Here is a 14,501-nt window from a genome sequence, read left to right as displayed (position 1 = left end):
TTTCGATGTGATCTGTCAGGGTCGAGACTGCCCCACACCCATGCCCTGCCCCACACTGCTCAATGCGCCAGGAACGCTTCAGGGTCTGAGCGTGAGCTTCTTCTATGAACAAGCATTACCTTGCTTCTTCATTATCCACCAGCGTCGAGACTCTTGCAAAAGCACCTAGACTCTCAAGCGGACATCAGACTGTTGCAAGATGGCAGCCTTTCCACCCGGCGGCACCTACTTCGACAACGCCAAGCGCTCCTTCACCCAAGTACCCGTCAACAAGAGCAAAGAAGATGCAATTTCCACGACGGAGTTTCTGGAAGCGTCAGAGTCCTTGACTGGCCTGTTCGACGTGCTGGGAAGTGCTGCGTTTAGGCCCGTGAAAAGCGACATAGTCGGCAACATCACCGTACGACTACACTTCCGTACCGAACAACGATGCAAATGGCACTGGCGCTGATACTGCGAATCCTAGAAAGTGCGAAACCGCCAGCTAGAAGCACCCCTGGAGTCCGAAACACTGCAAGACCTCTGCCTCAACGAACTCAAAGCGAAGAAGCATACCGCAACCGAAGGTCTAATCTGGCTGAACCGGTAAGGAAGCGCCCGTGTCCATCCCTCCATCCCTTCCACCACCAATCCCACAGCCGTCTGACCTCCCTCCAGAGCACTAGATTTCACCGCCCAAGGCATCCGCCATAACCTCTCACACCCCACCGAGGAACTCTCAACCTCCTTCCGCGACGCCTACGGCAATACGCTCAAGCCTCACCACTCTTTCATCGTCAAGCCCATCTTCTCCGCCGCCATGTCCGCGACGCCCTACCGAAAAGACTTCTACCCGAAGCTGGGCGATGACCAGACGAGGGTGCAGAAGGAGTTGGATGAATGGTTGACTGCGTTGGAAGAAAGGGTCAAAATACTGAATGCGTTTCTAGGAAGGAAGGATGTTATTAAGTGGTAGATGTTGTTTCCGCGCAATGTGGCGTAGCGTGGGGATGGCGAAGGTGCATGATGTACAGCGAGGTCGGCCGTGGTTTGCGAAATGACGATGTGTGGGAGCATGTGCGAATGGTGAGCATGCATGCGTGCAATGATATTGAAACATCAACAGTCGAAACCATTCGCGCCGCTACGAGAGATTGGGTGTGCTATACGCTTACACCACGCACGACCAGCCAAACGAACCATCAAACTGCCATAGCCCAGGCTCCTCACCTAACCTAACCTGCGTTAAGCTTGGTACTTGGTCAGGTGCATACGAGCGCAGCAGAGCGTCCATATCGACCTCCTCCATGTCGCAAAGATCTTCTAAACTCCACTGTACGCAGACTTTCGACATCCTACTAGCCGTCAGCTGGGACTAGATTTCAACCTGCGTCAAATACGTACCACTTCATCCTCTTCGGCCCCTCCTCCTCCGCCGGCGCAACCCCTCTCAACTTCTTTCTCAACACACCCACCTTCTTAATCGCCTCCCCGATATTTTCCGGCAAACTGGCCGCAATCCTACGTCGCACAATGTTCGCCATTTTCGGCCCGTTCCCATTCGTACTAACCATAATCTGCAATGGGCCATCCCGATGCACACTGCCAAAGTAGAAGTCGCACTCCGGCGGGACGTCGGCGATATTCGCCGCGATCCGCTTCTCCTTGCACAGTTTCCAGATCTGTGATGATGCTTCCGAGTCATCTATGGCGGTCAGGACCATAGTTATGTTCGGGTCGTCGAGGTCCGAGGGTTCGAATTTGCGGTCATGGTACTCGACTTGGTTGTGAGCGATGCGGTGAGCGACTTCCGGGTTAAGGCCGGCGCGGGGCGAGATGACGGTTACGCGGGCGTCGGCGTTGAGGAGATTGAGGATGCGGCCAGCTGCTACCTATGGTCGCTGTTGTGTCAATGTCAGAACCCTTTTTGCGCCATCTGTTCGGTGTTGATAGGGGATGCTCACCTCGCCGCCGCCTATCACTAGGACTTTCTTGTTGCGCACTTGCCATGCTAGGATGAGGGATCCGCCGCCCTGCACCCCGGGAAAGTTCTCGCGGCCCATCGTAACTTCTTCTTCCATGGCGATGCTCAGACGTTCGTCAGATGGAAGCAGCATGTGAAAGGCACGCGATGTAGTGCGAGTGACGCACGTGAGACAGGGTTCGGCAAGCCAGCCGACGCACGCTAAGCCTCCCGAAGCCACCCCTCCAACACCATTGCTTACCAAGGCATCCGGTCTTGTTACCTATGCGAGCTGGATGCTAGACCTGTCTCGATCCATCGGGGATGTGTCGCTGACATGCGGCGAGGAGGACATAGCTGGTAGCGATGGCTACACGGAGACAGTTGGGCGGCGGGCGAGTGCTGGGCAGCGGAAAGGACCTCGCGCCGCCCCCTCCGCCGCCCAAGGCAGTCGCTGTCGTACGACCTACTGGATTGCTGTCCCCGTCGGAAAGCTCGGTATCGCTCAGCTCGCAAGCATCCAGTCTACCCGCCTCTACCGACAATGAAGATCTTACGAGCCGAGTCGCGCTGGACGAGCATGGCTCATCACAGGCAGCAGCCGCGGCAAGCTCGAGGATGGTGTGTCCGATTTGCAACGAGGAGATGGTGGGTCGCAAAGATATGGGTTCTATCCAAGCCATTTCGACGTACTGACTAATTGAAATAAGATGACGCTTCTGCAGCTGAACAGGTAGGTACGCCGCCCCACCTTCCTCGCCCTACACACTTCTTAGCTCGTCTGACATCACCGCAGACACATCGACGACAACCATGCCAACCTTCAAGAAGTCGAGCAGGACGAGGCCAAGACATGGTTCAGACAGCAGATGATCAAAGCGAAGAAATTCCAGCCGCTGCAGATGCTCAACCAGAAACTGCGCGGTCTGGAGGTGTTCGAGTCAAACAATGACCTGCCGCCACCAAGCGTGGCAACGCCACCACCTCAGGCCAGTCGCGGAGCATCGCCAGCCCCTGCGCGACCTGCGGAGCATACGCCGGACCCGGACGAGCTGATCAACAAGTCTCACTGGCAACGACCCTCCGCACACGATGCCTGCTCGGATCCGCTTTGCGGGAAACGGCTCGGCGGTAACGCTGGCCAAGTCAACTGCAGGCATTGTGGAAAGCTGTTCTGCGATGAACACACCTTGTACCAGATGAAACTCTCTCGATCGGCGCAGCATGAGCCGGTGCGCGGTCTTTGGTACCGAGTCTGTGAGACGTGCTACAAGAGCCGCGAAGGCTACAACGACCACAATGGCCGCGAGCGAAATCACTTCGAGTATTTCAAGTCTGCACGAAGAAAGATCGTTGATAAGCAGAATCTGGAGACTAGCCGGTTGGAGACAAGGTTAACCCGCTTGACCCAGCTGCTTGCAGACCCACCTCCACCGGAGCCCACCCAAAGCGCCAGCAAGCTACTATGGTCTTCATTTTCTGGTAACAAGGCGCATACTCGTGCTCTCGAGCAGTCAGTCGTGCCATGGCAGGAAGATGCTGACGTGCCTGCCTGCCCTTTTTGCCAGCAACCATTCTCGCAGTACGGTCTCAGGAGACATCACTGCCGAATATGTGGGCGTGTTGTGTGCGCCGATCCGGCTACATCTTGCTCGTCCGAGGTTGGGTTGGATGTCGATACCCGTACGTGTCGAACTTTCTGTCTCAGCATGCGATCACTACTGATGGTGGACAGTCACTGACAGTGTCTCAGAAAAACCCGTCGGTAAAGTCGCAGTCGATGTGCGTATGTGCAAGGACTGCCAGCGAACCATATTCAGCAAAGCCGACTTTGCGCGCGAGCTTGACGCGCAGTCGCCAGACCAGCGCGCATACCAGAACCTCGTGCAGTTCGAGCACGGCGTTCGTTTACTACTACCACGCTTCCAGCGACTGACAGCATCCTTACAAGACCCAGAGAAGCCGCCAACAACGCAGCAGCTTGCCGAGGCGAGCAAAGTCCGCAAGCGGCTCACAGACGCCTTTACACAGTACGATGCTGCAGCGAGGCGTATACGTGATTTGCCAACCGAGAGTCCGACCCAGCAACGCTTGCAAAAAGCCGTTTACCAGCAAGCCTACAACTTCCTGCATGTTCACATGCTTCCCTTGAAGTCTCTGCCCAAAGTGATGCGGAAGGCCACTACATCTAGCCCTCTCCGCAGCCCTCCGCTTACGAACGGGAAGCCGAAGGGAGCGATTGCCTCCGTCCTGACAAATGGCGCAACGGATCGTCCGAGCAGTAGCCGCACGAGCAGCAGTGTCAGCTCCGCGCAAATCACCGCCTTGGAGGCTGAAGAGAAGCAGCTTCGTGAGCGCCTGATCGTGCTTGAGGAGCAGAAGTTCTTCGTTGAGGGGATGATCGCTGATGCGAACAAGCGGCGCAAGTTCGATGAGGTGGCGGCGCTGGCGCAGAATGTTGAAGACCTCAGTAAGGAGGTTGATCAGATTCAGGGGCAGTTGGCGGGGATGGATTTTGCCGGGGCTTATGGGGCGGAGGGCGGTTGAAGGCCGGGAGGAAACGGAGTCAAACTATACCATGAGCATGAAAGATGCAGGCTTCCGGGAAGCATTGGCTGTCGGCTTATAGACGCTAAGTCATACAAGCGCAGCACTTTTGGACGCAGACGCTTCAGAGACGGTCAGGCACATCCCTCAACCCGATGAAACGCTTACAGGTCCGGGATTAACAGCCGGCAGGAAAGTTGCAGGCGTCGTGCCACATGGAGGCTAGCGCTACGCCGTCCCTTTGAAAGGAGGACGGTGCCACAACTTCGGCGAGCGGGTGTGCTACGGCTCGAACTTGAGCGAGGATATCGGCAAGAAGCTCAAGGGGGTGCAGCTTGAGTCACCGACATCGGCCTTTGAGATGGTGGGGTATTGGGGTATGTTATGGAGGAGAATCACGTATGGAGCATTACGTCCGAGCTCACATAGATTATCAGCCTTCACTCCCACAAGGTAAGTATCTGGTCCCCCTTCTCTCCGACTTCCTGCATCCTTGCGTTCCAAAATGTCCAAACAAACCTTCAAAATCGCCGCCATCCCCGGCGACGGCATTGGCGTCGATATCACACAAGCCGCCATCCGCGTCCTCGACACCCTAGCACACGTCAACGGCACTTTTTCCTTCGAGTACACCAACTTCGACTGGTCCTCAAAAGCCTATCTCGAGCGAGGATGGTATATGCCGCCGGACTGGGAGGAGCAGCTCAAGAAGCACGATGCCATTTACTTCGGCGCGGTTGGCTGGCCAAGCGTCCCGGACCACATCAGTCTCTGGCAGATGATTTTGCCTATTCGGCAGAGATGTAACCAATATGTCAATGTGAGACCCACGAGGATCCTGAAGGGTACGCATCCGCCGCTCGCGCAGTTGCAGGGAAAGCCGTCGGATCTGGATTGGGTTATTGTTAGGGAGAACAGTGAGGGCGAGTATGCGGGTCAAGGTGGCACGACGCATGGGCATGAGGCAAATGCTGTTGCTACTGAGCTTGCTATTTTCACTCGGGTCGGGATTGAGCGGATCATGCGGTTTGCGTTTGAGACGGCGAAACTGCGGCCGCGGAAGAAGCTGACAATGGTGACGAAGAGTAATGCGCAGAGGCATGGGATGGTGTTGTGGGATACTGTGTTCTATGAGGTTGCTAAGGAGTATGATGGCGTGGTAAGCAGAAGGATGTGTAGCTCTGGTCGGAATGATCTGGGACACGGCTGACCTGCCTACCCGTCGATCTCCAGGTCGAGTATGACAAGATGCTGGTGGATGCGATGACAGTGCGCATGGTGAACAAGCCGGAGAGTATGGATACGATTGTTGCAACGAACTGTACGTCTCCTCGTTCTCATGTCTGCGATGACTCGATATGCTGATGGCCATGAAATAGTACACGCCGACATCCTCTCCGACCTCGCCGCCGCTTTGGCAGGCTCGATAGGCATTGCTCCGTCTTCAAACCTCGATCCGACGCGATCTTGCCCTTCCATGTTCGAACCAATCCACGGCTCCGCGCCTGATATTGCGGGTAAGGGTATTGCGAATCCCGTTGGCGCGTTTTGGTCGGCGGCGGAGATGGTGAGGTGGCTGGGCAAAGGTCAGCTCGATGAGGTCGCAGATAAATTCATGGTAGCTATCGAAAATGTGACTGGTCAGCCGGAGACGCGGACGAAGGATATGGGTGGGTCGGCGAACACGGAGCAAGTCACCGAAGCCGTATGTAAGGAGATTGAGAAAGTCTGTGGGAGGTGAACGGACATACCTCGACGCATGTCCGACCACTTCTCCCCGCGCCCACAGGCCGGTGTAAGTCTTTCGGAGATATGTCTGAGGCATGATCTGGAAGATTGCGACACCACGCAAGGCGCAATCGTCTTTCTCGTCGGTTTGATTAGCCCACCGGAGTCAGTCGTGCTATAACTGAAGATCGTTCCGAGGCCGAGCGATGTGTCGAACAGCACCGGGTCAGTCTCAAGGACTACCAAGATTATACTCGGTGCTTGCATAAGACTCGCTTGCGCTGCGATGCTCAGCATGGCGCAGCTGCTCAGGCCGAACCTCTTGGAGTCAAGCAGCGTTGGTTACGCTGCTCGTATGATCTGAGCGAGTGCGAGGTCCTCATCTCTCATCTTCTGGGCAAGCTTGCCTGGGATAACTTTCGTCTTGCCCTGAAATCCCTCCCAAGGCTTCGTCCAGAATTGATCAAGCGGCCAAACCACAGCAACAGCCTTGCCAATGATTAGGTTCTTGGAAATAGGACCGTAGTGATTGCTATCCCACGTGCTGCGCCAGTTGTCGCCCTCAACCCAGACATGCCCTTCCGGCACGGTCTTGACCTTCCCCATAAGCGCATCCCATGCCTTGCTCTCCGGTATGTCCGCACCATCCCTCTCACGCTGCGGCCTACGTCGGCGGTCCAGTATCACACTGTCGCCTTCTGTAGCTATGATCCGCTTCACGGCCAATCGGTCCGGCATATGAGGGGAGTGAAAGTAAACGACGTCGCCCCGCTGTATGTGGGCGTTTGCCTGCCATTTCTGCCATAACACACGATCACAACGGCCGGTAGCATGATGGTCAGGGGAGAGAGTAGGAGCCATGGAGCTGCCCTTGATCTCCGTGATTTCGACAACATTGTCGTGCACAAAGATCATAGTGCCGAGACCGAGGGCAGTAAGTTGGCCCGTCGTCCAGACATACTGCCGCAGCCACAGTGGCAGAAGGCGCCCATACGTGGACATGGCGCCGATGCGCCTGTCGACCTGAAACACGACTCTCCCGAATAGATAGCACGGAGGATCGACAGTCCTCGTGTGCCTTCCGCATTTGCAGGGTAGGGTGGCCGACCAGCACGGCGTGGGGCTCGGCTCGTACCGGGGTATGTGATCCTGCAAGGCATTAGTGAATTTCGTGAACACCAGCCTAGACTTCATACGCGGCATTCCGACGTATCGTCTTCTCGAACCTGATGGCAACACGAAGGTCTTCTGATAGTCGATGAGCCAGGCTCCGAGCACAGACGAGTCTCATGAGACAACAGACCTGGAAGATGCACCAGCCTCAGCGACCTGCCACTCTCCTGCTGGTAATGATACGGAATCCTTCCAGGTCGGACAACACTCGTCACCTTCGAAGACAACGTGGGCGCATGGAAGCGAACCAAAGCAGAGCGCGGAGGCAGCGGCGGCCTCCGGCTCTGAGCCAGGAAACACTCGCCACACTATTTGGAGAGCGGCGCACGCAAGTCATGCATACCGTCACATTCTGAATGGCACAATCCACGGCGCGACTGGAGACGGTGATGAGCCGTTGGACGAACTACCCGGATCCCTTATTGGCGCAAGCTACTGGGCGCCCCGGGAGAAAGAGATTCTTTTCCAGAGCCTTACCAAGGTTGGACCGCATGATTCCCGCAGACTCGCCAGCGCAATCGTTACAAAGTCTGCAGCAGAGGTTTGCATCTACTTGCGATTACTCCAGCAAGGAGCTGCTAAGGTGGGAACCCTACCCCCATTGAGCCGTTCTTACCCTGTCTCTGCAGCAGATGTGCCCGCAGCACATGAGCTGAGTGCCGGATGCGAGAACGCCCTAAATGCAGCAGCTGAGGCTTTGGCGCATAAGGTCGCTACGTGTGATGCGCGCCTTGAGCGCAAGAAGTATGGAGATGGGTGGCGGATCGATGAGGAAGTTGCGGATTCGATTGAGGAACAAATAGCAGCAGCGCATAGCGAGGCTCAAGACGATCTAGACGTTGTGGACGAGTATGATCAAAGTCGGGCATCCCAAGCAGAGAGTCTGCTGCGCCCACAGACATTCTTGCAGCTGTCGCGCAATCTCTTCATGAACGGACCGCCTGGCACTGGAGCCAACTGGCGCGATATCAAAAGCGCCAACAAGGACGTCAATGGGCCGGCTATATTTCGCACCGCTTTTGAAGATTTCCATAACCTTGCTGTCAGCTTCACAAGGCGGTTGGTGCAAGCGGTGCTCTTTCAATCCTTATCGCGCTTGCGCGCTAGCGATGCCAGCCGTAGTAACTGGCAACCGAAGCCTGAGGTCAGAGGGGTCGATGTAAGCGCCGCTGTGGATGTGCTGAACTTGCGTACTGGATGGAATGTGTATTGGGCGACACTGCCGCGGCGCTGCGGGCTCGAGCTGTACACAGAGGATCGCAGATTTATGGACGGTCGGCCCTCCACAAAGACTGGTGTTAAGCTTACGTATGATGAGGTGGAGGAAGAGTTAAGACTAACTACCGCCCCGCCACCCGACGGTGAGGCCTCACTCCACCTCTCAGACATCGATAGTGATGAGCTCACTGACGCGGAGTCGTCCGAGAATCTGCAACTCAATGAGGTTGAGACCGATGATGAGGACGATTCGGACTCCGCAGTCAAGTCAAACGAGCATGAGCCAGACCTGCCGGAGCATGAGGACCTAGTCCGGCCGAAATACGAGGAGCTGGACGGGTCTGAAGACAACAAGCCAGGTGAAAGTACGGAGTACCGGAAGCGCAAGCGAGCCCTCAGTCCAATCAGTTTTGCGCGCGCCGAAGATAGGTACCTCGAGTTCATCGATCGCCGGGCCGCTTGGCAAGAAGAATGCTCACTTCGGAAAAGGCTAGGAATGTCTTCACCTGCAGGATATGATGAAGCCTTACCGGAAAGACCGTTGTTGAGGTCAAGCGATGCACAACCATCGAGTCAGTGGTGGGAGCAGCTAGAGTACGAGACCGAGTGGGAAGCCCACGAGGAGTCCATGGCTGCCGAAGAGTTCGAGGACATGAATTTGCGCGGCAAGGCCGGCAAGCGACAAAGATTGCATTTACGGGAGAAGCTGAGGGCTGGTCCGCAAACGCAAACCTCGCAAACGCAAACTGATTTGGCACTCGGATCTACCGATGAACACTAGACCCGACGGCAGGCTTGGTTCCGCGAGGTGCGCATATACGTCGATGAGTAGGAAGTTCGTGGTCTCTGACGAAGTGGGAGGAATAGACATCGGGCTGCCCGCCAAGCTGAAAACTTTCCTCCACTCACAGTCGCAAACGACTTACGCCTCGTGCTTGGTTTGCTTGAAAAACTCTCCGACCCTTCCTGACTCACCCTCATACACCGACAAGTTCTCCAGCGCTTCCCGGCCTTCACGCATTACAGCCTCATGGATTTCAGGTGAGCGCACTGTGAAGCGGCACTCGAACGGCTGCGGCCGCATATTCAGGCCATCTCTGTACGAACATTAGCGAAATTGGCTCCGTTGAGTGACGGACTCTTGCACCTACGTATAAGCGAAGATGTCGACAGGAATCTCCTTCCCTTGCGTATCGAGCGCCTTCTGGATATTGAACGCCCAAAGCAGCCTTGCAATGGTGATGAAAGTTCCCTGTTCGGCCAGACCCTGCCCGGAGCACACCCTTCGACCCCAGCCGAAAGTCATGTAGCCTTTCTCGTTCGGGAACGGCCTGGCTTCGGAACTGTCTCTCATGAAACGTTCCGGATTGAACCGATCTGGCTCTGGGAACTCGTGGGCATTGTGGTGGATCGCCCATACATTGCCCTGCGTCCACGTCCCTTTTGGAATGATGTAGCCGTTCCACTCATCGTCTGAAACTGGCGCATGAGGCTGTCCACCGATGATCGCTACGCTTCGCCACCTGAAGACCTCTTTGACCAAGGCTTTGGTGTACACCAATTCCGGCTCGTCCTCCCACGACGGACTCCGGTGATGACCTACCACGCGGTCTATCTCCTCCCAAGCCTTCGGTAACGTCTCCGGGAATGCGCAACAAGCCAGGACGAACGTGATCAGCGTGGAACTCGAGGTGTCACTGCCAGCTCCGAAAAGATTGCCGGCGAGCGAAGAGATTTCATCCTTCCGTAGCGAGTATTTGGGACCCTCATCGAACAGCTGGTTCGCGTAGCAGACGGCATCTGGATCCTTCTGGTGCGCTTCTTCGGCCAGAGCGTAGAAGAAGTCCTGGCCACGCCGACGCCTTCCCAAGCCTCCGAACAGCGAAGGAAACCACTTCGGTGGAAGATGTGAGAGGTAAGGGAACGTCTCGAACAGCATCGGGAAAGACTTGCCGGGCACGTTGAGCTCCGCCGCCTTCTGCATAACGGCAATGACCTCGGTGATGATCGGATCGGTGATGCCCGAAACTCGTCGATTGAACCCAATAATGGAGACAACGGAAGCGGCATAACGTTCAAAGTGCGCCACATATTTATCAGGCGTCCGCAGGAGCTCGTACGCAACCACCTTACTCTCATCGTTCTGAAAGGGGCGGTACTTCCTCACTTGCTGGAGACCGACTCCCATGTGGGTAATCTTGCGATGCACCCGCCATCGATCTCCGTAGTACATCGTGACCAGATTGGAGCCAGGCACTTTGGCATGCGGATCCGATGACTGTCCCATGCCGGTCAGCTCGGCGAACACGACCATTCGTGGACGTGAGCTGTATATCTGGGCTTTCTTGTCGAGAAGCTCTGAGGCAGACCAGGCATCGTTAATCCAGACCGTGGGACTCCTGCCAATCCAGAAGGTAATCACTGGGCTGTTGAGAGACTTTGACAACTCCTCGAAGTAGATCCATGGCTTGTTCTTGGGAAGCAGATGAGTATTGCCAATTATTGGAAGCGGCATGGGACCAGGTGGCTGTGTGCCATATCAGCTATGCATTTCGAGCATCCGAGCACTCGAGCAGGAGGGTGGACTAAGCCTACCATCTTCTTGTGCAGTCTCAGCATTCGAGCGTAGTCTGCTACCAACGCCGCGATACCGGACGCAAGCACTAGAACAAGGACAATGCCAAACATTCTTGAGGAAAGCACTTCGAGGGCGGAAGGCAAGCCCATCGAGCTGCCTATGACAGCCATCGTGTACGTTTTAATCCCTCAACTATTGTTACGAGAGTCTTACTATTCTTCTCAGACCTAGGGAACAGTAGCCATGGGGCTTTTGCAGTCGCTTCTCCCGTACCAGGTACATAAACCTCGTGGTAAAGTACACGTCGAAGCTCCTGGTTTACCAACTGGATCCACCCGGTTTCCCAAGTCGACCCACCCGGATTACTCACCAAGCACCCTTTTGTGTACCAAGGACACGGCAGTCGATGCTGCGTATATGCCGCTCAGTCATTCGAACAAGCAGCAAGTAGGCGCGGCAAGTGGGTGTCCGAGGTAGCCGCGCCAAGGATGAAGTTGTCCGCTTGAAGCGCCACGAAGTTTAGCCCCAAAGCTCTCCGCATCACGCTAATGCCGCTACTCCACGCTCTTGCACATGGACCCACTATGGCCGGAAAAATGCGAGAGTCAGTGACTTGATGAACTCTGTTCGCGCTTACCACTTTGCTGGAGTCTTTATACATTGCTATAGAATTGCTCTTGGAAGGCTTCAAGCTTTTCATACAGATCCGAATGTAGGTCATCCTCATCACGGTCCAATGGTTCATGTTACTCAGGCGATTTGCGACAAGATTCACGATGAAAGTCCGGGCACGCTGTATAAGGTGCGCATGATTGGTGGCAATACTGGCTGTCACCGAGTCTCAGTGCGTGGATTGTAGCACCCACTCAGCACGCGAGAATTGTGGAGTCGTTGTCCGCTTCAGGCGCCCAACGAGTCCACTGCTACGGAGACGGCACAGGACACCTCATCAGATCGACACGGCCTGCAGGCAGGCATCCTGAATTGAGATGCTGACCTGGACTGTGCGCCACCATCATGGAAATATACCGCGGGTGGCACACTGCTGGTGAGCAGGCAGGCTGGACAGGCCCATCGCTTGGATCGGCAGTTGATCTCCTGCGCGAGGGCGACACCTGTCTGGAGAACATCGGTCAGATCCACAGCTGGGGAAGGAACATCAGAATCATACCTAGCGTCGTACTACCCCATGGAGTAACATACTTAATACCCACCATTCTCCACAACAACATCGCCTTGTCTGTCTCATCTTTCTTGCCCACTTCTTGCAAACATCACTGCTCTACCGTACGCATAGTAACAGGCCAACATGGGAGCCGGTAAGCATGACACGATCAGAGCGAACTGGAGATGTCTCCTCGCTTGCGTGCTGGTGTCCATGAGCCCGTTCCAATATGGCGTTGACTTCGGCTGTATCGCTGGTATCCAGGGTAAGCAGCTCATCGCCCATTGTGGTAACGACATGGCGCTCACAGTATACCAGCTATGGTTGGCTTCCAACAAATATTCGGCTACAAGGACCCAGAAATCCAAACCGGCTACAATCTGACCCCAGAAGTGCAGCAGCTTATAGGCTCGTTGATGACCCTGGGCGCTGTTGTTGCATCTGGTCTGGCTGGCCCCATCGCTTGGAAGCTGGGACGCAAGACTTGCTTGTGGTTGGCCTGCATCCTTTGCTGGGTGTCAGACATCATCATGATGGCTACCACCAACGTCGGCGGTCTTTACGCTGGCCGTCTTCTCATCGGACTTGCCAACGGTCTCTTCATGACCTTCTCCCAGCTCTACATACAGGAATGTGCACCTGCCGAGTACCGTGGGTTGATGCTCTCAGCGTTCCAGTTTTGGACGTCTGTCGGCACGCTCATTGGCACGATTATCGACAACTTCACCGCGCCACTTGGGGGCAAGAAGTCGTATCTCATTCCCCTCGGCGTAGTCTATGCCGTTCCCGTCGTCATCGCAGTCGGTCTCTTCTTCATCCCAGAGTCCCCTAGATGGTTGATGGAGTCCAACCAGCGAGAGAGAGCACAGAAGTCTTTGATGTGGCTTAGACCGAACAAGGACGGCATCGAGAGCGAGCTGTTCGGCATTCAAGAGGCTATCGAAGAGGCGAAGGCCAACTCTGGCAAGGCATTGTTCTTCGAGATGTTCAGGGGCACTAACCTCCGACGGACAATGCTTGCTGTTGGTGCTGTCAACACACAGGCTGCATCGGGTGCGATGTTCATGATTGTAAGTGCTATTAGTACTGACAGATCCGGGATGCAATACTGACCACAACTCTAGGCGTACGGCACGTACTTCTTCCAGATTGCTGGTATCGGCAAACCCTTCCAGAATTCTGTCATCCTGGTCACAGTCGGTGTGGTCGCCATTATTATCAACACCTGCGTAATTACACGCTACGGTCGCCGGCGACTGTTCCTCCTTGTTGGACTTATCTTCTGCGCCATTACCATGCTCATCTTGGCCGCCGTCTACACTGCCGCGCCGACGTCGCCCACTACTCTCAACCTTATTGTCGCCATGAGTGTCATCTACATCTTGAGCTACAACGGTGCCATCTCGAGTTACGCATGGCTAAGTGGTGGCGAGCTACCTCAACAACGATTACGCTCCTACACCTTCGGTACGTTCAGGCATCGTGCTACGCTGCGGTATCGTCGCTAACTGTATGTGACAGGCCTGGCTGCCTCCGTTGGATTCCTTGGTGCATGGCTTGCAACATTTACTGCGCCATACTTCATCAACCCTGCCGCACTCGGCTGGGGTCCCAAGTACGGCTACATCTGGGTGCCGTCCTGCGTGCTTGCCGCTGTTTGGGTTTATTTTTGCCTACCTGAGGTCAAGGGTCGCACGCTTGAGGAAATCGACGAGATGTTCGAGAAGAAACTACCCGCACGAAAGTTCCTTGGCTACGTATGCACTGGGCGTGCTGCCATCGAGAGCATGAACCGAAATGCCAGCATGAATGACGATGACTCCACCCACAAGAAGCATGGCGGAGTTGAGACCATTGAGCATGTCTATGGCGATGAGAAGGCTGTTGCGGCGGCTGTGGAAACCGCCATCAATGTTGCTTGATGCAGCATTGGCAGTATTATCATCATTAGTGTGATGCGTGGTGAAGAGGAAGCTGATGGGTGTACATATCAAGTGCAGGTGGACAAGTAACAGGAATTTGTAAATCTATTGCTCTGTACGTCCCCGGGTATCAACGCAAATAAACAGTGCCATCTGTCGCATTCACCGTTATCGGAACTCTCATATGCACTCCAGAGGACCAAGACATTTCGTCAGCCGTCTCTAACG

The 14,501-nt window shown here is 55.3% G+C and overlaps 9 protein-coding genes across 9 annotated transcripts; 5 read left to right on the top strand and 4 right to left on the bottom strand.

Moving 5' to 3' along the window:
* Positions 1-119: 119 nt before the first annotated feature.
* Positions 120-955, top strand: BAUCODRAFT_139209 (uncharacterized protein; the record flags this gene model as incomplete). Its single annotated transcript, XM_007678298.1, has 3 exons — positions 120-400; positions 467-585; positions 658-955. Exons 1-3 carry the CDS (start codon positions 200-202, stop codon positions 953-955), a joined length of 618 nt encoding a protein of 205 aa, XP_007676488.1. The 5' UTR covers positions 120-199.
* A 195-nt stretch (positions 956-1,150) lies between these two features.
* On the bottom strand, positions 1,151-2,042 carry BAUCODRAFT_122397 (uncharacterized protein; the record flags this gene model as incomplete). The annotated part of the gene is made up of 3 exons (XM_007678297.1): positions 1,151-1,334; positions 1,384-1,871; positions 1,944-2,042. The coding sequence occupies 3 exons, from the start codon at positions 2,040-2,042 to the stop codon at positions 1,151-1,153; spliced, it is 771 nt and encodes a 256-aa protein (XP_007676487.1).
* Positions 2,043-2,173: 131 nt separating this feature from the next.
* Positions 2,174-4,771, top strand: BAUCODRAFT_473141 (uncharacterized protein). The gene is made up of 6 exons (XM_007678296.1): positions 2,174-2,401; positions 2,467-2,590; positions 2,653-2,675; positions 2,739-3,625; positions 3,678-4,622; positions 4,682-4,771. The coding sequence occupies exons 2-5, from the start codon at positions 2,561-2,563 to the stop codon at positions 4,487-4,489; spliced, it is 1,752 nt and encodes a 583-aa protein (XP_007676486.1). The 5' UTR covers positions 2,174-2,401; positions 2,467-2,560; the 3' UTR covers positions 4,490-4,622; positions 4,682-4,771.
* BAUCODRAFT_473188 (uncharacterized protein) lies at positions 4,740-6,582 on the top strand. The gene is made up of 4 exons (XM_007678295.1): positions 4,740-4,866; positions 4,927-5,648; positions 5,723-5,810; positions 5,869-6,582. The coding sequence occupies exons 2-4, from the start codon at positions 4,995-4,997 to the stop codon at positions 6,228-6,230; spliced, it is 1,104 nt and encodes a 367-aa protein (XP_007676485.1). The 5' UTR covers positions 4,740-4,866; positions 4,927-4,994; the 3' UTR covers positions 6,231-6,582.
* A 64-nt stretch (positions 6,583-6,646) lies between these two features.
* On the bottom strand, positions 6,647-7,135 carry BAUCODRAFT_50487 (uncharacterized protein; the record flags this gene model as incomplete). Its single annotated transcript, XM_007678032.1, has 1 exon — positions 6,647-7,135. A coding segment is annotated over one exon (489 nt), but the record flags the coding sequence as incomplete, so codon positions are not given.
* Positions 7,136-7,475: 340 nt separating this feature from the next.
* On the top strand, positions 7,476-9,389 carry BAUCODRAFT_122392 (uncharacterized protein; the record flags this gene model as incomplete). The annotated part of the gene is made up of 1 exon (XM_007678294.1): positions 7,476-9,389. One exon carries the CDS (start codon positions 7,476-7,478, stop codon positions 9,387-9,389), a length of 1,914 nt encoding a protein of 637 aa, XP_007676484.1.
* A 70-nt stretch (positions 9,390-9,459) lies between these two features.
* On the bottom strand, positions 9,460-11,483 carry BAUCODRAFT_473264 (uncharacterized protein). The gene is made up of 3 exons (XM_007678293.1): positions 11,204-11,483; positions 9,760-11,135; positions 9,460-9,705 (listed from the first exon to the last, which is right to left on the bottom strand). The coding sequence occupies exons 1-3, from the start codon at positions 11,354-11,356 to the stop codon at positions 9,531-9,533; spliced, it is 1,704 nt and encodes a 567-aa protein (XP_007676483.1). The 5' UTR covers positions 11,357-11,483; the 3' UTR covers positions 9,460-9,530.
* Positions 11,484-12,026: 543 nt separating this feature from the next.
* BAUCODRAFT_473148 (uncharacterized protein) lies at positions 12,027-12,406 on the bottom strand. Its single transcript, XM_007678292.1, has one exon. The coding sequence runs from the start codon at positions 12,314-12,316 to the stop codon at positions 12,110-12,112; it is 207 nt and encodes a 68-aa protein (XP_007676482.1). The 5' UTR covers positions 12,317-12,406; the 3' UTR covers positions 12,027-12,109.
* Positions 12,407-14,485, top strand: BAUCODRAFT_473149 (uncharacterized protein). Its single transcript, XM_007678291.1, has 4 exons — positions 12,407-12,616; positions 12,670-13,421; positions 13,476-13,818; positions 13,873-14,485. The coding sequence occupies exons 1-4, from the start codon at positions 12,496-12,498 to the stop codon at positions 14,271-14,273; spliced, it is 1,617 nt and encodes a 538-aa protein (XP_007676481.1). The 5' UTR covers positions 12,407-12,495; the 3' UTR covers positions 14,274-14,485.
* The last annotated feature ends 16 nt before the right edge of the window (positions 14,486-14,501 follow it).

Source organism: Baudoinia panamericana, assembly GCF_000338955.1.
Source record: "Baudoinia panamericana UAMH 10762 unplaced genomic scaffold BAUCOscaffold_6, whole genome shotgun sequence".
In the NCBI taxonomy this organism is placed as follows: Eukaryota; Fungi; Ascomycota; class Dothideomycetes; order Mycosphaerellales; family Teratosphaeriaceae; genus Baudoinia; species Baudoinia panamericana.
This window is presented reverse-complemented; position numbering and strand designations above follow the sequence as displayed.